We start from the raw sequence: 22,371 nt of genomic DNA on the forward strand, positions 1-22,371 counted from the left end.
CAGTTTTTTCTTCTTCTCTCATTGAATGTTTTTATCCAGTTAACAAGGGCTTAAAATGTCTACGAATGTTTTCTCGAATTGGAGCTGAAGAAGACACAGCTAGAAGACCTCTCAAGTCTCATGACTTTACAATGAGACTCACGGTTTTCACTTTAATTAATCTCACGATGAGACAGAAACCTCACGGTAAACAGAGTCGAGTCACAAGTCACTTGATTAGCACCTGAGCAGATTTAACTTGGAGTTATTTTTGTAAGTTTGTTGATCAATCTCCCGGCTTTTACTGTAATCTCCAGGGGATTTTACCACAATCTCCAGATTTTAGATTTCAAGTGCGTCGAGGTTGATAGGTCTAGTTTTAGCGTGACCGCCCATCACCGGTTGCCGTCTTGGTTAATGGATTACCATTTGACAGCTGCCATGGAAACGTCAGATGAGTTTCAGTGCTCAAGTCACGAAATGCTAACTTGCGATCGATACTAGTAATTCATGTTAAGCTTCCATATAGTCACCCGCTAGCGAAGAACAAGATGGTTTTCACCTTGATTGTGACGGCTCTTGGTAAGTTTTGGAAATTGTACTTTCATCGAAGGCTTTTGAAACTCTAGGATAAGTATCTTGTTATCTACGTCCCTATTCTGTTTATTATTTGTCTCATAGACATAGTTCTGCGTGCTGGTTTGCATGTAATAAAGTTCGTCACGGCCGGTTAATTCCACGATCACTATTAACGAGTAATATATGGTTGTAGTACTACAGTATATATAATCGTAGTTCAGTTGAGTGTTTTCGTTAAAATTTCCATATACTGAGTTTTTGTCCTCAATGTTTCCCAACTCGCCAAAGGATTCACGTTGTGATAATAAAGCATTTTCATAGCCTGGTACTTGATCGTTACGTACATTCGTCTCGATCACCCAAATATCTAGGGAATTATACGTTAATGATTAATATTTCCATATATGTTGTGTATTTTCAATTTAACACGAATGTTGAAGCACAGAAAGAACAAAATTTTGAAATGTGCTGATAACATACCCAGCGTTGAAAATTCGGCAAGAACATTTTGTCTTCCAAAATGCAAATACACTTGCCGTTCGAATCTTTATTTATTCAAGTTGCATCTTGAACTTCACCTAACAATGACGTCGACCTATTTATGTTTAATTTAAATGCGCTTCGCCAGCTCGTTCAAATGCTAAGCCTGAGGCGAATTATTGTTTTTGAGTTGTACCAGCAAATGCTAAGGGGTAGGTTGGGGGCGCTAGGTTCAACGAATCAATCAATCAATCAATCAATCAATCAATCAATCATTTATTTGCCTTTTATGTTGATTACAAGAATTTTCATAAATTAAAATACACCTAGGCACGAGTTCTCAGCAAACCCTCGAGGGCTTTACAAGGAGAGCCCCAGGACAAGTTTACAATTGTAACCATTTATATATAAATGGCTGTGACATGTAGGTTACAGCATATAGCATATAGTATGTTAAATATTACATACCATTAAGCGATACTGACTGAGAAAATGTGTTTTAATCTCTTTTTCCTGTATAAACTAGTTGTTTTAATTTCTTTGATAGATGTTGGCAGATTATTCCACACTGATATTACCTTTAATTTTTTTTAGTGTATTTGAAAGCTAAGTAAGTGCGCGCTTGGATTTTGTAAATGTCGGAAGATCGTGTGTTATACTTGTGAATTTCCTTATTTACTTGAAAGAAATTATGGAAAGATATCGGTAGCATAATTTATTATTATTATTATTATTACTATTATTATTAAAGTAACGATACATAAGCAAAGGAATGGCCAATCATCCCTACATGGACATGTACATCAAATATATATACACCCAGATTTCAAATCTAGTTACTCATCAATTTACGGAGTAAAATGAACAGAAAATACTGCGGGAAAGGAATTTATCATGTTTCTTTGTTTGATCGTTGGTGACTCAAGTGATAAGCAGTTTTACTTATCGTCTTCAAATGAGTAGCTTCGAACTTAAAAGAATTAACTTCGGACACTCAGGACGCGACTTGAAGATCAATTTGTCACACTTCTTGCCCAATCAGAATGTCAGATTCAACTGGTTCTTAAATCAGTTATTTCTATATCTGATGCCATAGACGTGTTACGTTTCACTAAGCCATTTTTGCTGCCTCGCTTTTCGCTCACATTTTTCTTCGTTCTTTTTCGGATTAGGAATGCTCATTCTCTCAGCTACAGGAGAAGGAAATAAAATTTGCCAATCAACCCATCACCAAGACGCAAAAGATGACTTTTTGGCATTCTTTGGCGTAACAGATGGACTTGATATCACGTGGTTACATGCGACCAATTCACCAGAGAAATTAGAGCAAGGTCTCTCAGGAGACATCATGATGTTAGAAGCGGATGTGTTGATGCGAAACAACATGGTGAATGGCACTCCCGTGATGGCACACCCCCAAGCCGTGGACAGCAACTTAACATTAGAAAGCTTCCTGATACAAACGACAAAATCAACCAAGGGGATCAAGTTGGACTTCAAAACAATTGAAGTGGTAGAGCCGTCCCTGAAGATGATTCAAAACATCACATCCGGGGAAACGATCGAAAACCCGATCTGGCTGAATGCAGACATACTGCCTGGTCCCTGCTACGATAAAGTGTGCGTCCCGGTCGACCACGTTCGATTCCTATCTCTCTGCAAAAGTTACTTTCCTAACGGAACTCTTTCAATTAGTTGGAAAACTGGGAGTAACATGACAGCCCCAGAAAATTACTACAACTGGTCTCAAGTGCTTCCCATGGGACAACTTGTCTCTGAGATTGCTCAGCCAATCACCTTTCCCGTCCGTGCTGTTCTTGTGCGAAGATCCTGGGAGCAGCTTCATTGGCTGCTTGACTTATCGGAGACATTCACCATAACCATCTGGTCTTCCACTTCTGATAATCTAGATGTCCGAGACCTTGTGGCACTACGGCAAAGTGTTTCTCACAAGAGAATCTACTACGACCTTCCACCGGATCAAAAGAAGGCGTTTAAAAAAGCATTGGCGTCCAGCTCTGGCAGCAGCAGAGGTGGTAGTAAAAGTTTCTCCTGGGAAGTTAACGCTAATAAGGATTGCAAAGATGTACTTATTGGCCACAACAGTGTTATGTTTTCGGGAGAAGGTGGTCAGGTAATATCTGAGAAAGTCTTGTACGAGGTGTCGGCAAATCAGTTCTCACTAATTACTGGCAATGTTTCCTTCATCAAGACTGATGGAGAAGACGCGAAAAAGAGTATCACCATCAAACTGCACGTGAAAGACGCAACAGGCGAGGCAATTAACTCAAATTCACTCGTCACGCTGGTAATGCATAGCAGCGGCGACTTCCAGTTCTCCTTAAGCAATGGAGATGACAAACAGGGATCCGTTGAAAGTGAAAACGGTGTGTTCAAATTCGAGATCACGGAAAGTGCGTCCGACGGCAATCAGAGGTCTTTCAGATGTGACATTACTGCGCAAGACAGCAAGGAAGAAGAGGCTTCTGTTTCCTTTGCAACGGAAAGTAAGCCAGTGGGAGGTTACGCCCTAATCATTGTGGGAGCACAGTCAGATGCGATTTTGGTGCAGAATGTTATCACAGCACTTGCAATGCCAGAGACTGCTGGAGCGAGCACTATGCAGCGCTATTTTCGAATCTCTGCGGTTCTTTTGTTGGCTTTGCTTTACATTTTTTTGCAGATTTAAACAAGTGATTTTCGTATATTCAGAAACATGAAAGGTTTTTCTACTACGGTAACTACCAGGAGTAAATGCTGGATGCCTCTGGTAGCCAAGCATTTTTTTATAGTCCGGCAATGTGCTCTAGTCTAAGCCTACTCTTCTTTGAATCTGTAAAAAGTAAAAAAGTAAATGTTGTTTATAGTGGTCATGCACTTAGCTTCGAGATAGCTAGTTTACAGGCATGCCACTGAAACAGAGGAAACAAATATTTTAAATGAACATAACAAGGTTAAAAATCCCAACTGGCAGGAAGCAGAACAGTTGGCTATATACAAAGCGTGATCGAGGATTTGAACTCAGGACAACCGAGAAACAAATTCAGCTAGTGGCAGGGGCAGGTCTTGAAACAGGGACCTCCAGATTACAACACCAGCGCCCTTAACCATTCGGCCACGCTTGCCTGTGGTTAATAGAGAATAAGGCCTAGAAGAGCGATTTTATTTAGAGCTAAGTTAAAATCACCCCTTAGTTAGTTAGGGAGAATTAAAATGACCATTACATTAGTGTTTTACATTTGGCATGCCCTCCCTCGCCACTACACCTGCCTGTCATGCACCTGCTGAAATAGCTTCGTGACAATGCTCACGAAATTCCTGAATGCGAGTCTAAGCCAGGACATAAAAAGAATGGTGATTTTTTTTTAGAAAGCTCTAATGTTTCTCCTTAAGTTTTCATAAAGAGAAATATAACAATGAAGAAGAGAGAAGGACTGTAAAGGATTTTTTATAAACTACTTGCAATAGGAAACGATGGTTTGTTCCTTTTTTGTAGCTCTTTGGTAAGGTTTAATTTAAGGTTTTACCAGTAATAAAGAAATTACATTTAACGTTTCCCTCCTTGTTATAGTCAAAGTATATCAGCCAAAAGCTGTGTAACTGGCTTGTAGTAAACCACTGTCAACTGAAACTATGTAAACAGTAATTTGCCGAACAAAAAGTACCACACGAAAACGAGCTTAATAAGCTGAAGAACTTTTATTTACCGTATAAACGTTTAACCAGTGGCTGATAATTAAAGTTGCTTAATGTTATTATTAAATATTTACTCATGATTATTGCATTTTTAGCTTTTTGACTGCTCAACACTTTCATGCTTACAGTTTTAAGAGTGAAGTATAAACTAAAGGTAAACTGTCTTTCAAGTCAAGAGATCAGCTGTATAGAGCATTATGGCTCATCCTTGCTAGCGATAAACTCCGATTTCTATAGTATGAGGCGAAGTATGCACGGAATGATAGTCACTGACCGCACCCCCGCTTAGGCAGTTAAAGTTATTCAGTTAAATTTTTGGCGATTTCCCAGCTTTCAGTACATTTTGCAGAATAAGGTAGTGTATGATTCGAATGCTTCATGTTCTTTGTATTTTAGGAACGTTGTTACCCTTTTTTGTCCCAAACTGGGTCATTCTTCTTTGTCCGGGTAACTTATGCCACGTGCGTGCACATCAATAGGCCACTTTCGTAATATTAAAATTCAGCTTGGTAGCGAGGCTTAGATGACACATAAAAAGAAATTGTACAGGCATGTTTATTCAAATATTATTTATTCAAGTCTATTCAAGTCATGTTAATTTATTGTTTTGTTTTGTTTTGTCGTTAATTCCTCGCTGTCAAGATGAATTTAATGTATCGAAAGTAGCCTATTAAAACCGAAATACTACTAGATAAGTGTGGTCTTGTGTGCTCTCGACCTTATAGGAATAATACCCTGAGGTAATCGTCATCTTGCATTTCATTGACCATAAACATCGATTATACGTTGTCATTGTAAAACGTGTATGCCATTCCATAGTTTTCGTTCTAAAATGATCCACTGGTCCTGGCAAAGCAAATGAACGCCAAGCTTCTTTAAGCGAAGCATTTAAGCGAAGCATTCAGCTGTGGCAAATTAAATAAAAGATATTTTCAACGTTTCGCTGATTTCGCTTTTCATTTGGCACATGTACACTCCCCAGGCATCCTCGACCACGACAGCCTTAGTGGCGCCAGCTAAAGCGATTTGCTTAAACTTTCTATTATAAATATCGTGGTTCAATGCACGGGTAGAGAAGAACATACTCGTCGACAAAATGAAAGGAGTTCTCGCGTTTATGCTTTGCTTATCTATTGCAAATTGTGCTGTCCTAAAGTTTGATGAACATCAGGAACAGTGGCAAGCTTGGAAGACTTTCCACGACAAAAACTACGAGACAGACACCGAAGAAGAAGCTCGGTATGCTATTTGGAGGGACAACTTGAGGGTATGTTAACGTCGATTCATAAATTTCATTTTTTTATAGAAGAGTTGACTTTACATTTTAAAACCGCGGTTTAAAAAAAGTTCATTTCCTTGATCACAGCGTGTACATTTCGTCACGAACTGGCGCAGTTACTTCGTTCTCTAAGTTTTTAGGACACCAGTTTGCGAAGGAACCAAGAGAGATTACTCGGGATGTTTCTGTACTGCTTTCAGTAGCGGAATACAGTCTGTTTCTTGCAATTGTTTTAAGCGGCAAACGGTCGACAAAGTGAAAATTTGTTGTAAATTTTTAGACGGAAGGTAAAATTGACAGTCGACTTTCGAAAGTTTCGCAAGTTCCTTTTCTAAGTGGACCTCAAAATCTCGAAAAATATATTTTGCAGAAGAACTACAGTTGTAAATCTCTTGTTTCAGAAAGGGCACTAAAGCATCAGCGACCTCGTTTTTTAATTCAGTTCCGCTAAAATGCTAAATGTATGAACACAGTAGCTAAGTTAAATATTGTTCCGAAGCCGAACGTAAGATTCTCGCTAAAATTCTTCCAGTGCCAGAGGAAACCATAAAGATTTCTTGCGCTGCGTGAAAGAACTTCCTTAAACTGTTTACTATCACCTTTGCGTAGATTAAGGAGACGGCAGGAAACGCGACATTTTTGCCGTTCGCGGAATAGCTTGTACACAGGCGGGCAAGCGGGACAGAGTACGAAGCGCGATACATACAACTGTGCGCGAGCACGAGACGAGAAGACAAAAAAAAAATGGCCACTCCGGTCTCGCACCAGTGTCGCATTCTGCGCTCCGCTATATTTCCTGTTCTGCAGGCTATTTGCAGGAACCGAATTCGAAGCAGCGACAGTTTCAGTGGTTAAGGTTCTCGTCCACTTCCCAGTTTTCCTTTGCTTGCTACAGGTTTCTTTAGAAGCAGACCCGAAAAAACAATCATAGTTGTCGCGTTATTTAATAAAGATCGTTCAAAATCTTAATTTGAGACAAGAGAAAATATATCACGTGACCATGCAACACGTTGACATTAATTTTAAGTTCGTCTCCGTTTCAGTTCATTGTGTTTGCATTTTGCATTCTTTAGTCAAGGCAAGAGAAAATCAATTAGAATAAAGAAAATAAAGTACATGAGTGCGCGATGAAGGAAGTGTTAGTCACTGGTTGAATAAATAATGAAAAGTGCTGAGCCCTTTTTAGCACACAAAACGTGTTTTGAGTTTCCTTTTCTATCTGTTGATTTAACTCCTTACAAAACTTTTAACTCGGGCGAAACTTACCGCTAAAATAATAGATGTAACGATGGTTACTACCTAAAGAAGAAAATGGATGCTGAAGGACCAAAGACCTTTTATAACTTACAACGTCGTCATTTTAATTTTACAACAGATGTTTTCATGATCAGCCAAAGAAACATACATTAAACCTAAGAATTTGTACTTTAAAAATTAAACAAAAACTTGACCCGAGTCATTGACACCTTTTGTTGAAAAAACCAACCTTCCTCAATCTTTAGTCAGAAACTTTTTCAATGTACACAAGGGCGAATGAAAGGCAACAAAACACAAAGAATGTGGAAGAAAAATAAAGAAAGGAAAATCCCAAAAAAATAAAAAAAAAAAATTATAATTTTTAGAGGGAATTTTTATGGGGGAAAAAAAAAAAAAAAATAAAGGGATGAATTCGCTACTTATGGAGTTTGGCAGTTTGGGTTGCACCGAACGCGAATTGTGATTTTGATAATAAAGAAAGATGGAAATTTTAAGCGCGATAGTGAAATGTGAAAAATGTAATATTCATCATGTCACGAGCGGTGAACAAGGAAAAAAAAACTGAGTCCCCGGCGGGAATCGAACCCATGACCTCCCAAACACCGGGTGGCGGATAGATTATAATAAATACAGTTCTTTTTTTATTTACAGAAAATTCAACAACACAACTCCGAAGGGCGCTCGTACACTCTGGCCATGAACCAGTTCGGTGATCTGACAGTCGATGAATTCCGCTTCTTTTTCCTGGGACTTCGTTCTCACATCGCCAATGAAACAGAACAACAAGGATCGTCCTTCCTTCCTCCCAGTGGAGTAACTCTACCCGATACTGTTGATTGGACAACAAAGGGATACGTTACCCCTGTGAAGAATCAAGGTGAAGTTATCCTTTTTTTTTTCCTCCTCCTCCCCCCCCCCCTCCTCCTCCTCCTCCTCCTCCTCCTTATTTCCTTCTTTTGTTCCTTTCCTTAATTTCCTGTGTTTCTTTTCATTCTGCTTCTCATTTTGCTTATGTACATGCTTATGTTTCTCCTCTTCTTCTTCTTCTTCTTCTTCTTCTTCTTCTTCTTCTTCTTCTCCTTCTTCCTTCTTCTTTTTTCTTCTTCTTCTTCTTCTCTACTTCTTCTTAGGGACGGACCATTAGAAAAGTGATGGGGGGGGGGGGGGGGCAAGAAAAAAAAAATCGTGCAAAGGGGAAGGCAAAGGAAAAAAATTCGTGCAGAAGGAAAGGTCCTATTAATACCTGAAAATACCTGCCATCATTTAACACTTGATGAGATCTATTTTTCGACGAAATATATGGTGGAGAACGCTGAAAATAGCATTTAAGAGCCTAGAAATTTCAAAATTTTCTGCGAGAGCATGCCCCCACACCCCCCTAGATGGGTTGTGATCATAACATTCCTTTAGCTCGTCTCTCTCTGTGGTAGATTGTTTTTTAGTTATTTCTTTTTGTTTGGGTTTTTTTTTTTTTTTTTTTTTCTTTTTTTTTTTTTTTTTTTTTTTTTTTTTTTTTTTTTTTTTTTTTTTTTCCCCCCAAATAAAAAAAAAAAAAAAAAAAAAAAAAATAAAAAAAAGTAAAAAAGAAGAAACTACATATAGAATTACAGTGTCCATTAGAGACAATTATGGTGGCGTATGATTGGGATCGCACTTTAAAAGTTGATATCAATTCAAAAACCTCTAATCCATTACAGACAATCAAACGGACTTTTTGCTTATTAACTATTTTTTGTAGAAAAGGGTGGATCCCCGGGGTGGATCATGTAATTTCCAACCCTCGCCCAGGGCTGGGTGTTTTGATCTAGAAGGAAGGGGTGGGTCTCCACTTTTTCCAATTGCACCGCCCTTTGACCCCCCCCCCCCCCCCCCCCAACTCGGTACTTACTGACAGTCCCTAAAGGATGAAATCAATGAACAACAGCATTTTTAAAATATTTAAAAAATAATCAACAAAGCAACATATGTCAAAAAGCATGGTATTAAGTAACAAAACATGGCATTTGTCTGAAGAAAAAAACATTTGTCTAAAAAAAAAAATTCGAGCCGAGGAAAATTCCCCCCCCCCCCCCCCCCCCCCCCCCCATCACTTTTCTAATGGTCCGTCCCTTAATACTGACTTACTCATTCCTTCTTTGCTCAGGCCATTGTGGTTCTTGCTATGCCTTCAGCACAACCGGGTCACTGGAAGGACAGCACTTCAAGAAAACAGGACAGCTTGTCTCACTCAGCGAGCAGAACTTGGTCGACTGCTCCACAAAATATGGAAATCACGGATGCCAGAAGGGAGTTATAATTAAAGCCTTTATGTAAGCAGTTTACTTTACAGTCGTTCAAAGCGTTAAGCAGAAATGGTCTCGCTCCCAATCTATTTCGAAGGCTGATAAAATAGAATCGAATGAGCCTTTATAATTGACGTATAGAATTTTTCGTTGATGATCTGAAACGGCACTAATATTTTCATTTTCATTCGCAAGAGTATGTCTGCTTCTTTACCTCGTTACCCCGCAAAACATAATTATGTCAGCCTTCCCATATAAACATTGCGTTTAATTTAGGTTTACGCTTAAAATTACACGAATAATATCGATATGGGAAAGAAGACGTCCAGGCTGTGTTCTACAACTCAAATATTTATTTTACAACTAAATATTAAGACGCCTTAGCAAAATACTTCATTCTGTTTTAAAAATATAATGAACCAAAAGGAAAACATCAAAAGAAATTTCATTATCTATATCATTTATATGAGGGTTACAATGTGATTTATTTCCTAGGTACATCAAAGACAACGGTGGTATTGATACTGAAGCCAGCTACCCTTACAAGGCTAAAGAAGGGAACTGTCATTTCGACAAAGCTAATGTTGGCGCCACTGTTACCGGTGAGGAAAAATCATCGATCTTTATCGATTATTATTTAGCGTACTGTCGGGCAATATTCGATGAAAATCCTTGAACCTCCTGTAGTACTAGTTTAAATTCAATTCTGTAAGGGATATACAATTACTGGCCTGAGAGAATGTAGCCAGGCCTGTGGGTCAGTTGGGGGGAAGGAGGAGGTGTTGAGGCCATCAAGTTAAAATTTGCGGACAGAAATCAAACCACGGCTATAAATATCGATTTTTTTTAAGACTCAAGAAAACAACTTTAAAAGTCGAGCCTTAATTTTTCAAGTTGTAATCCATTTCCATCCTAGCCATCCGCAGCCAAAGACCCTTGTTATATTGTTATTGTTATATTAACACTTTCAGTGCTCTATTATAGCAATAGTCAATAAAAACGGACCAATATTTCTAGGTTTCCTACAACACAAATTTATATTTCGTCTGTTCAGAAATCTGTTAAAATCCGTGACAAAGTATATTTAAACAATTATTTGCTGGCATTTGTTTTGTTGCTAGGCTACATGAAAGTCGAAAAAGGAAAAGAAACAGCCCTTCAGTCTGCTGTAGCCACTATTGGCCCAATCTCTGTCGGCATTGACGCAAACCCCAATTCATTCCAGTTTTATCACAAAGGAGTCTACAACGAGCCGTAAGTACAGGTTTTACAATATAACAGCAAATATTTGTTGCATATTGAATCGCCACATCATCATCACCACTACAAAAAATGTCAACAACTTACTGTGGTATTTCATGTGTTACCGTTAAATATGCTGTAAAAGCTTAAGGCTCTTCCTTTTAAGTTTGTATATGAGACCCTAGTAGCGTGTGTTTATTTAAATAAAATATCGAGCAGTTAGTACAGCTGACGTTGTTTTATTTATTTTTCAATAGCATGCAAAATAAAATTAGATTTTTTAATGAATTTTAACATAACGTTCTCGAATTATGCCTTAGCCTCCTGTACAGATGTTACATATTCACGTGTCGCACCACACGTCGTATATCGCACGATATTTGCAATCGCTGCCAAGTATGTCGTAATCACGTATCGTTGCATTTCTCATTTTAGCACCTGCAGCAGCACTCGGCTTAACCACGCTGTACTTGTTGTTGGTTACGGAACCTACCAGGGACAGGACTACTGGCTTGTCAAGAACTCATGGGGAACCAGCTGGGGGAAGAAGGGCTACATAATGATGTCAAGGAACAAGAAGAACCAGTGTGGAATTGCTACATTGGCTAGCTATCCGCTTGTTTAATTTAAGACATTAAACTGTTGTAACTTTCACATTAAATCAAAGATTTTAGTAACAATAAATCTAGAATTTTAAGGTTATTTTGTCAGTCACGTCCTTTAGCGAGTTGAACCATAAACTGCTCTCATTTTTTAACAAAAAAATAATTGAGTTTTTATTTTTTCGTGAATTGTGATTTTGCGGTCAAACGTCTTAGGGCTATTCTACCGCCACCCCAGACCCATAGCGTGTGTGAAATTCTGGTTGCGCTTGCCGGCCCAGTGTGGTCTAGTGGATCAGATCCCCCAAGACCGCTCTCATAACATGACCTAACCTAACCTCACCCAAGTTTGTATCCATGTATTTTCAAGATATGTGCGAAATAGTTAGTGAATCGATCATATCCAGTTTCCATAATCCACACTCTTGTAGACTATAGAAATGACTTAAGCGCAAGTGGAATCACGAACCGCAGACTGCGAGTGGTCTCACTGCTAAACAGCGCCCACGTGTCGGTAGGCGAGTGGGTCGCTGATGTTCTTACCATATTTTGATGTCTTCTGTGATCTATAAATGAACAGACAAACGGCAAAATGAAATCTAATGGTTTTTTGTTTTTGTTAAAGCAGGCCGCCCCTGTAAACTTTTTAGTTGTTTTAAAGTTTTCCCTCCCCGCGAAGAACTGCTAAACCGATTAATAAAAATAACGATGAAAGATGAAAACCTTTAGGGAAAAAGTAACTTTTTTCTGTGCATTCCTAGCTTTCTGACTGCCCAACACTTGTAGCTTACAGTCTTGAGAGAAACGTATAAGCTAAAGGTAAACAGTCTTTAAAGCCTGTCCGAGAGATCAGTATAAACCAGATGGTCCTTCACCCCATAGTTTGCGACGTGGTCTGTTATAATAAAATTCAAATTACTGAGAAATGTTTTCGATGGAGCTCTGCTGAAAGGCCCTATGATGAATATAGCCTGCTTGTCAGCCAAAGATTAAAAGGACGAAATGAGAAGGTCTGGATGGGATGCTGGAATTTCAGTTATCGTTACATTTTCGGCGATTTCTCAGCTATCAGTTTCAGCTCTTTTATCAGCTTAAATTAAGTAAATTTTGCAGAACTCATGCCTCAGCTATCGATAAAAAACGCGTCACTTCTCAGCAGGCAGAAAAAAAAGTGACCAATTCCAGAACCTCAAAAACGAGAGAATCAGTTTTGTTAATACTTTCGCGTTTTGCGATTGTTAAACTTTGTTTTTCATTCTTCGTACAATTGATCAACCTGGAGCTGTTTCTCGCGCACAGTCACGTCCAAAGCTGAGTGATAGCCGTGTTGCAATCTCAAATTTTCGAATGCTGATACTCTAGCGTGGAAATCACGCCGTGCGTTTGTGACTTCCGTTAATAAATTGGCAGCCTTCCCGGAAGTAGCGAGCACTGTAAGTAAAAAAGAAGTTTATAATGAGCAAAGGCTGGCTCTACGACATCTACCGGGAGTAAATTTCTCAAAAAAATGACACACTGCGCATGTCCTTCGGTGATATCCAGCCTGAACTGACGCAACCTCATGCCCAGAGTCTTCGTACCCCTGAGCCAGCGGTCGTCAAGCGTGCGAACTAAGGAACGAAGACTGAATCTGACGCGTGAGCGCAGCGAGGTTTTGCAGTAGTGATTAGTTCATTATAATCCTGATTTCTTAAACCTCAAAGGGAAAGGAAAATTGGTTCGAGAAGGCAGTTCTAGAAATCGAAGGTGGCATGGAATTACGCCAAATTGCTAAAGTATTGTTTCATTACGACTTCCATATACCATAGCACCGTTTTCCTTTTAAAAGTTGTACCGTAGATCTTTGCTCTTATTTTCCTCTCCCCGACGGGGATCGGAAAATACTACGAAAATACCTGCACAAATTATCTATAAATTAGTCGAATAAAGTGTATTTATTAGATTATTAGTTATTATAGCTGAAAGAAAAGAACCTTTCTTGGCTGGAGGCTAAGAAAATTGAGTAAAATAGAGTTCAGTGCCATGGTGGACGCCCTATGCTCCCTTAAGAAGTGAAGATGGCAAATAAAAAGAAAATGGTTATTATCGGATTATAATTAAGTGATCAGCAGTAAGCAGAATGGCACGAACCATCAAAATGCGTAATAACATAACCGCATAAACTGAATTTATTAACAACGTAATAGTATTGGAGTGCATGCCTTTACGTGGACTTAACGTGCGTTAGTAATATATGTTAATTCATTGAATAAGGGGTTAATTGTAAGGGGTTAAATGCTTTATGGTTTTTTTGTATTTTAGGTACTTTGTTACTCGTCGTCAAAATGAAAGGAGTTTTCGCGTTTATGCTTTGCTTATCTGTTGCAAATTGTGCTTTCCTAAAGTTTGATGAATATCAGGAACAGTGGCAAGCTTGGAAAACTTTCCATGGCAAAAAATACGAGACAGACACTGAAGAAGAAGCTCGTTATGCTATTTGGAGAGACAACTTTAGGGTATGTGAAAGTGCAATTGATACATGTAGTTCATTTCTCCAGGCAAAATACAGCTTTATATTATAAAACGCGTGTAAAAAGAAATCGTTGATTTCCTCAATCACAGCGTGTACATTTTGTCACGAACTGGCGCAGTCTCTTTGTTCAATAGTTTTTTAGTACACCAGTTTGCTGACAAAAAGAAGGAACCTAAAAGAGATTTCTTGGGACGTTTCTTTACAGCTTTCGATAGCTGAATGCAATCTCTCATAAATCTCTTTTGAGACGGAAGATGAAATTGTAGCTCAACTTTCGAAAGTGTCGGAATCTTTTTTCATGTGGGCATTGAAATCACAAAAAAAAATTAAAAACATCTTTTCGCAGAAGAACTACAGTTTTTAATCTTCAATTTAAGATAGGGCACTAACGCATCAGCGGATCCAAAGACTTTTAATTCCTCTTCACTAAAGTTTACATGCATGAGTACAGTAGGTAATTGTTACTTGTTTCAAAGCCGAAGGTCCTATTCTCGCTTAAATTCTTTTGGTGCACAAGCCTTGCACTGCTTGGATAAATTTTCTAAAACTACTCACGATCAACTCCACGTAGATTAAGGAGACGGCAGGAAACGCGACATTTCTGCCGTCCACGGGCTAGCTTGAAGAATAGGTGGGTAAGCAGGACAATGCTCGAAGCGTGATGAATACAACTGAGCGTGGACGCGAGTCGGGAGGAAAAAAGATCGCCGTTCCTGTCTTGAACATCGCGCTCGTGTATCGCCTGACTCTATCCTTCAATTAATTGCCTATTCTACAGGCTATTCACTTCAACCGGATTCGATGCAGCGGCATTTCAGTGGTTCAGGTTCTCATCCACTTCTCCGCTTCCCTTTGTTCGCTGCAGGCTGTTTAATATAGCTAACCCCAGAAAAATCATAGTTGTCGCGTTATTTCATGAAAATCATTATCTGAGCACAGACAAAAATTATGCTTGGGTTCAATTCATTTTTGAGCACTTCGCATTCTTCAGTCACAGCAAGAGGAAATTAATTAAAATAAAGAAAATAAAGTACATGAGTGTGTGATGAAGGAAGTTTTAGTCGCTGGTTGAATAAACAATGAAAACTGCTGATCCCTTTCAGCACACACAACGTGATTCAGTCTCCTTGTCGTATCTGTATATAGATTTAACTCCGTATTTGAATTTGTAATCGGCCGAGACTTACCGTTAAAAATGGAAAGTAAAAAAAAAATTCCAAATTCCAAAGGCCTAAAATATTAAAATGCTTGCCTCGAAGTAGAAGGGAATTAATTTTATATTTCGTGTCCAAATAAGGTGTTCGAGATTTTAGCGACAATCTTTTCAGATGTTGCCGAAAATTGCCTTTTTTGAAAAATCCAGCGGTTAAAAGGTTTGATTTAGTTATTTTAATGTAATTGTTGAGATGCGGCATTCTCTGCCTTTGGAAGTTCGCCAAATGGTGCCGAATATGCGTGTTTTAAAGAGCCCAGTGAGAAATTGTGGTTTGATTCTCGTTCAACTATGTATAGTGTGTCTTGAATGGGGTAACATAACCGTACACACGCGGATTGTTTGCCGACGATCAACAAGTTTGGAACGTCGTGTCATTTTTCTTGTGTTCGGGCTATAGGTGTGTTCCAGTGGTCTTGGACCGAAACATTGCAGATCTTGTATATTGACATTGATTCGCCTCTGTATCAGTCCCTTAGAAACTTATAAAAACATAACCTCTTTTATTTACAGAAAATTCAACAACACAACTCCGAAGGACACTCGTACACTCTGGCCATGAACCAGTTCGGTGATTTGACAGTCGATGAATACCGCTTCTTTTTCCTGGGACTTCGTTCTCACATCGCCAATGAAAAAGAACAACAAGTATCGTCTTTCCTTCCTCCCAGTGGAGTAACTCTACCTGATACTGTTGATTGGACAGCGAAGGGATACGTTACTCCTATTAAGGATCAGGGTGATCAGAAGTTATTCTTGTTTTTTCTCCTCCTCCTCCTCCTCCTCCTCCTCCTCCTCCTCCTCCTCCTCCTCCTCCTCCTCTTCCTCCTCCTCCTCTTCCTCCTCATCCTCATCCTCCTCTTCCTCCTTCTCCTCCTCTCATCCTCCTCTTCCTCCTCCTCGTTCTCCTTCTTTTGTTTCTTCCCCTTCTTGTGTTTTTTCTTCTGCCTCTTCTTCTGCTTATGCTCCTGCTCCTGCTTTTGCTCTTTCTCTTCCTACTTCTCCTCCTTCTTTCCTTCTCTTTTTCCTCCTCTTTCTCCTTTTTGTTTTCTTCTTCGTCTTCTTCTTCTTCTTCTTCTTCTTCTTATTCAAGACCTTCAATACTCACTTTTAAGTGAGTAAAAGATTAAAACGATTAGAATTCTTCCTCCTTTCCCAGGCCATTGTGGTTCTTGCTATGCGTTCAGCACAACTGGATCACTGGAAGGACAGCACTTCAAGAAAACAGGACAGCTCGTCTCACTCAGCGAACAGAACCTGGTCGACTGCAGCTGCTCATTAAAATATGGAAACTTTGGTTGCGTGGGTGGATTCGTGGATAAGACCTTTAAGTAAGAAAAGAAACAGCATTTTACTTCTTCTTATTATACAGCTGGAGCTTGTTAATGTACAATGCACGCTATGATTTGCTACTAATAGGGGCCGGATTTTACTCTGCAAAACACCGGCAACAGTGCTTGCAAAACAGAACAATACAATCAACTTATTATAAACAGAAACAGTCCCCGCTCCCGGTGACCGAATCCCAATACGTTGGTAAAAACAATACTCACAAACAGACTTTTTCGTGGACACAGTCCAAAGTACCAATATTCTCTCTTTTATTTGTAAGTGAAGTAAGGTGATTGTAGAGTATCCTATAAAGATAGCCAATATCTTCGAGCATTCCTGCAGCACAACGGTACAACGGCCAAATACTAGACCACAACACCGGGAACTTCGTGTCCTACTTTGTTTGGACTCTTTAATTTAACATCCCTTGCTGATCATCACACTGAAGATACAGGAGACGGGGCCTCACAGTTTATCGTCCTTATCCGAGAAGACTAGAATGTCTAACCATTTGCAGATGTCATTGCAAAGGCATGGCATTCTCCTCAGTTATTTTAAGATCCTGAGTGTTGGTCCGGTCTAGGATTTCAACCTTAGATCTCCCGCACGGTAGTCCAGCGCTCTACCAACTGAGCCTAACGGTCGGCGGTTTAGAAATGTTAGACGTGGTCTGCTTCTTAACTTTTGTCTTTTTACCAGAAGTTCGTCTCTAACTTCTCTTAAAGTGGGGGGGGGGGGGGGAGGGGAATTTACCAGTGTTTAAACTTGACATCATTATTTACATTATTTATATATAAAATCTTTTATATATAATGTGTAATTTATTTCCTAGGTACATCAAAGACAACGGTGGTATTGACACTGAAGCTAGCTACCCTTACAAAGCTAAACTAGGAAGTTGCCATTTCAATAAAACTCATGTTGGCGCCACTGTTACCGGTGAGAAGTGATCAACGCTCTTTGCCGAACAATTCCGATTATTATTGTCGAACAATAACCAATGGAAATCTTTGAGCTTACCGGAGTTCAAATTTCGATTTTGTAATGGATTAGGAGTAACTAGCCTGTGAAAAATGGACTGAGATAAAATAGGCATTAGCAGGAAGAGCACGAAGTTTGTTTTTAGAATTTAAATTCAAATTTACTGGCGTTGTTTTGTTGCTAGGTTACATGGACATCGAAAAAGGAAACGAATCTGCCCTTCAGTTTGCTGTAGCCACTGTCGGCCCAATCTCTGTCGGCATTGATGCTAGTCACCATTCATTCCGCTTTTATCACAAAGGAGTCTATAACGAGCCGTAAGTACAGCTTTTATACAGTGGAACCTCGATTTAAGGGCCCACAGACGGATTTCTCGCGCGTTGCTAAGGTGCTAAAACAGCGCGCGCTGTATTGCGTGTACAGGCTACTGACGCTTTTTTACGAGCGAGATTTACAAAAAAATTCATTTCGAGCACTTCTCAAACTCGCTAAATAAGATGAAACAATGAGAAACTATCGAAAAACTTCCTGACTAATAGTTGACTTCACACCTGAAAATCAGCCAGATTAAATTGAATCCAGGAAAAGCAGTTTTTTAACATATGCAAAGAATCTCAAAAGCGTGCTCGTACAACTAGCGCGCGCACTGTTCTCTTGTCAGATGTATTGCGCATGTGTCAACAAAATGACTTCCGGTTTACAGAAAAAATCTAAATACTTGGCGGTCTTTAATTTGATTCACTTTTTTTCGACGTTATATTTTTCTGACATGTGTTGGGAATATAACTAAGTATTCATTCGCTTAAATCATTTTTAAAAAAAAATTCATGGACAAATCAATATTTTAAATCTCTCAAAAAACTTATTTTCCATAATAAAATGAAACCCGTACTTCCCAAGATACAAAAATGAACAAAGATCATGACACCATGAATGATTTTCTGATTACATGCAAAACATAAAAAATTTAAGAATTTTAAGTCACGTGATTATGAGCACGGCCCAAAGACGTGATATTTACGTTCTGGACTGAGTAAAGATTCAAACATACCTAAACGAGAAAAAATGCTAAAACTATATAACCGTGAATAACCCTAGCAACGGGTCCAAAAATATACGACATTAGTATAATTTGCAGAGGTGAATTCAATTCTGATTGGTCGAGAAGCTCGGACTCTGCGCTAGGCGGTGAATATTGCATCTCAAGGTTTGGCTACTAAGCCATGCCACCTTCGCCATCCAGGCAAGTCAACATGGCGGCATTTGCTGAATGAAAATTTCTCTCATTTAGAAGAAATCACTCCAAGTCTTGGATATTTAAAACATTGGGAATTTTGCAAATTAACTACCAAGGCTTCTAGACCGAAAATATTATCAAGAGATGGTTTTCAAGGCATTAGAATTGATCGTAAACATGATGGTTTTGGAGATCACACGCGGCCATGACTCAGTCAGATCGACTAGACAAACATCATTAAGTTCTCTTCTCACCGGAGCTAGTAATTTCGAGAGGATTCACACAATTGCTCAGAAGTCACCAACGATTAAACAAAGGTACCAGATATCTATCTTTTTCGTAGTGTTTGTTTTGTTCCGTTTTATTGCTAAAACTTGAGTGTAAATTACGATTTCAATCGATGAATTAAACTGGTTTACACGTATGCAAGCGAGCACTTGTGTTTGTTGTTTTCGTGTTTTCTATTGTTATTTTGCAGTTCTTGATATTCACCTCTGGCTCAGTGATTAGTGATTGATTCAGCAATAATCACTTCGCCTTCGGCGAATTATTGTTAAGTGGGCCCTTAACGAACCACTATACAACGAAGTCGAGGGTACGTATAACGAACGATATTCTTCAGCCCGGCCAAAATTACAGTAAAATGTATGGAACAGTACCTCGATTTAACGCACCTCGACAACATGATAACGAAATCCTCGTTATAACGAAAACAATCCGGAAGCCCAAACGTAAAATATGCCTCGATATAACGAATGACAGTTAACTCGCGACAAAAGATGAAGTAAAACAGACCAACAAGGATGAAACTACTTTAATCCTATTACAGGCGAACAGTATGAAGACATATGTCATTTTTGACAGTCTTTCAGATCAGTAAATGCTGGGTAGTGCAACGTAACAGGGTGACAACAATTATTAACAATACCTCGATATACTGACGAATATTTTGGTTGTTTTTTTTCGCAAATTCGTTCTATGGAGGTCTTCGAAACAACGAACCCTCGATAAAACGAACAAATTTCCCCAGTCCCTTGGTGTTTTGTTAGATCTATTCAATGAAAGTTGTTTAGCAGGACCTTCACTTCTTAGTTTGCCTTACAAGATGTTTGTAACTTCTAGGTCTGTAGATGAAACTAGTGTGACCACTCAAATGAAAGCAACCGAGCAGTACTTTCATCTGGTACTGTTTTATGCTGCCAAAGTGGCTATAAATGCTACGTCTGTGTATGGGAACCTAATTTGTGTGTGTTTTTTTTTATTTTTCAATATCTTGCAAAATAGAAATAGATTTTTAAGAAAACGAGACGTACACGTCACGTACCACAAGTCGTATATCGTACGATATCTACAATCGTAAGTCGTATAATCTCGTATCGTTACAGAGCTTGCAGCACCAATTGGTTAAACCACGCTGTACTTGTTGTTGGTTACGGAACCAACCAGGGACAGGACTACTGGCTTGTCAAGAACTCATGGGGGACCAGCTGGGGGAAGAAGGGCTACATAATGATGTCGAGGAACAAGAAGAACCAGTGTGGAATTGCTTCAACGGCTAGCTATCCACTTGTTTAACGTGGCTCGGGTAACATTCCCGTCTTTGGCATTCTATGTGGATTCGCAATTATGTTGAGAGAAATCTTTTTTTGAAGGTTTTACCAATAAACAAAATGAGTTTTCTTTTACATCAAATTTCGTTACCTTGGCAACGTTAAGGGAGGTCAAGGTTTTTTATTTACCTTTTGACCCAAATAGCTTAAAACATTATTTGATAAAAGTTTTTCTTTCTATTATATTGCCTTTTTAGCACAGTTTTGCAAATTTTGAAGAAAATATGTCAGTAGGATTCAGAGCTATGTTATTTTTACTAAGGTGACTCAGAACCCTATTGACAGACTATTTTTAAAAGTCTTGAAAAATGTTTTTGAAAGAAGTTTGCTGTCTTACAGTAAACGTTTTTCAGCTGCACCATAGGGATAACTGTAATAGAATGCCAAAGACGACAAGGTCTAAACTATTGTGTTACACCTTAATTTAAAGCATAAAACTGTTAAAACTTTTTTAATTACTAGAATAAAAAAATATTTAACAACAAATCTAGAATTTTGGTCATTTCTAGTTACCTTTAGTCAGCAGAACCACAAACTGGTCCGCACGCAAGGTTCAAAACATGTCATAAAGGCTATTTTCGTGACCTGTGACATAAAATATGAAATGACTGTTGTTTCCCCTTGTGAACCACTATACACAATTTGAAAAAAGAGCAATCTAAAGTCTTGTTTTGAATTTTTTAGTTCTGGTAGCAAAGCAAAATGCTTGAAAAGTAGGCAACTGAGGTTAATCATTTCAAATTTTAATAATTTTTGCCGGCTTTATTTTAGAACTGGGCTGGGGGGGGGGGGGGGGCTTTTGAGGCCCGCGCTGACTATGAACATTTATAACTTTTTTCAAGATTTAACTAAAGGCTGCCAAACTTTGCGAGTTTATCTAAAATTTATCTAGAAATAATTTGGTAGGATAGGTTGTTGTGTCAGGAACTTGACGTCACCATGGCAACGGCATTTCGACAGGCATGTTTTCCCAAATTTGAAATTTACGTGTTTCTATTAATGAAAATTATTTTTAATGCAGCTATTTTCACCTTTTTTACAGTTTTTAAGCACAATTTTATTGATTTTGGGTGGTTTTCTGGTGTTTTGGTAAAAACATTGAAATCCAAGATGGCGGATCCAAGATGGCGGCTGTTTTGACATTCTGATGTTTTTCTCACGTGATGTGACGTCTTCATTCCACGTGACGTATGCCAAAAGATAGATTTTCGGACATTTATACATCCTCTGAATTTCATTGTGATTGCTCGAATATTTGTGACCCTCCACGGGAAAACAGGGACAAAGGTGATAGCACGCTCACAACACGCTAACACAGCACGCCTAGCGTGTCTAGTGACACGGATATGCACATATTTAATCACTACAACAATGCAGGACACGCAAGCCTTGTTTCGCACGCTAAACCTTTTGTTTTAATAAGTGTGCTCGAAGTCACGCTTAGAGTGCGACTCGAAGACACGCTTAGCGTGCGACTCGAAGACACGCTTAGCATACGACTCTAAGTCACGCTTAGCGTGCGACTCGAAGTCACGCTTAGCGTGCTAGCGTGCGATTTAACACGCTTGAACACTCGAGAACACGCTAGAGTTGTGACTGAAAGAACAGACACATTTGCAAAACGTAATATTCCAGAATTTTTCGAATATTACGTTTTGCCAAATACTTTCTTTGAAACATAATGTTTTCAAAGAGATTACCTCTGTGGATCTTAGTGACAACCAAATGTGTACTCGGGCGTAATAATTTAAAGATACAAGCAAACGAGATTAAGTTTGAAAACTGTTCAGCCCAACAATATTTCAAAAATTCATCATGCAATTCGTTTCAATCTTCGTCGCTTTTTGCCATACAAGCCTTCTTTTGTATTTGCTGTGTCACTGAAATGTTCCTTCACTGTTTTAAGAGGTTATATTTATATTTCACTGAATTTGATGGTTATTTTCCATGCCAAAATTTGGCCAGAATGCGTGACGCAGTCCCTTTAAACCTAAACCCGTATCTATAGTATCGCAATATTGTAGCTATATCGTATGGCGGTTTTTATTCTTGCACACTTATTAACGAAAGAAAAACAAAAGCTTAATAGG

At 38.8% G+C, this 22,371-nt stretch overlaps 3 protein-coding genes across 3 annotated transcripts; all 3 read left to right on the forward strand.

The window, feature by feature from the left end:
• The first annotated feature begins 480 nt into the window (after positions 1-480).
• LOC144637466 (protein FAM151A-like) lies at positions 481-4,814 on the forward strand. Its single transcript, XM_078496524.1, has 2 exons — positions 481-561; positions 2,211-4,814. The coding sequence occupies exons 1-2, from the start codon at positions 531-533 to the stop codon at positions 3,725-3,727; spliced, it is 1,548 nt and encodes a 515-aa protein (XP_078352650.1). The 5' UTR covers positions 481-530; the 3' UTR covers positions 3,728-4,814.
• A 591-nt stretch (positions 4,815-5,405) lies between these two features.
• On the forward strand, positions 5,406-11,496 carry LOC144637477 (cathepsin L1-like). Its single transcript, XM_078496539.1, has 6 exons — positions 5,406-6,001; positions 7,922-8,147; positions 9,414-9,579; positions 10,048-10,154; positions 10,674-10,806; positions 11,230-11,496. The coding sequence occupies exons 1-6, from the start codon at positions 5,831-5,833 to the stop codon at positions 11,417-11,419; spliced, it is 993 nt and encodes a 330-aa protein (XP_078352665.1). The 5' UTR covers positions 5,406-5,830; the 3' UTR covers positions 11,420-11,496.
• Positions 11,497-13,712: 2,216 nt separating this feature from the next.
• On the forward strand, positions 13,713-20,277 carry LOC144637476 (cathepsin L1-like). Its single transcript, XM_078496538.1, has 6 exons — positions 13,713-13,891; positions 15,635-15,860; positions 16,281-16,452; positions 17,286-17,392; positions 17,619-17,751; positions 20,057-20,277. Exons 1-6 carry the CDS (start codon positions 13,721-13,723, stop codon positions 20,244-20,246), a joined length of 999 nt encoding a protein of 332 aa, XP_078352664.1. The 5' UTR covers positions 13,713-13,720; the 3' UTR covers positions 20,247-20,277.
• Positions 20,278-22,371: the final 2,094 nt, after the last annotated feature.

Source organism: Oculina patagonica, chromosome 14 (genome assembly GCF_052425735.1).
Source record: "Oculina patagonica isolate OP01 chromosome 14, crgOcupat, whole genome shotgun sequence".
NCBI classification, from domain to species: Eukaryota; Metazoa; Cnidaria; class Anthozoa; order Scleractinia; family Oculinidae; genus Oculina; species Oculina patagonica.

Excerpts from the sequence above, each read along its gene's own strand:
- LOC144637466 (XM_078496524.1), top strand. The coding sequence starts at position 531 with ATGGTTTTCACCTTGATTGTGACGGCTCTTG. Across the intron at positions 562-2,210 it reads CTTGATTGTGACGGCTCTTG|GAATGCTCATTCTCTCAGCT; the intron begins GTAAGTTTTGGA and ends TTTTCGGATTAG.
- LOC144637476 (XM_078496538.1), top strand. The coding sequence starts at position 13,721 with ATGAAAGGAGTTTTCGCGTTTATGCTTTGCTTATCTGTTGCAAATTGT. Across the intron at positions 13,892-15,634 it reads TTTGGAGAGACAACTTTAGG|AAAATTCAACAACACAACTC; the intron begins GTATGTGAAAGT and ends TTTTATTTACAG. Across the intron at positions 16,453-17,285 it reads TTCGTGGATAAGACCTTTAA|GTACATCAAAGACAACGGTG; the intron begins GTAAGAAAAGAA and ends TTTATTTCCTAG.
- LOC144637477 (XM_078496539.1), top strand. The coding sequence starts at position 5,831 with ATGAAAGGAGTTCTCGCGTTTATGCTTTGCTTATCTATTGCAAATTGT. Across the intron at positions 6,002-7,921 it reads TTTGGAGGGACAACTTGAGG|AAAATTCAACAACACAACTC; the intron begins GTATGTTAACGT and ends TTTTATTTACAG. Across the intron at positions 8,148-9,413 it reads TACCCCTGTGAAGAATCAAG|GCCATTGTGGTTCTTGCTAT; the intron begins GTGAAGTTATCC and ends TTCTTTGCTCAG.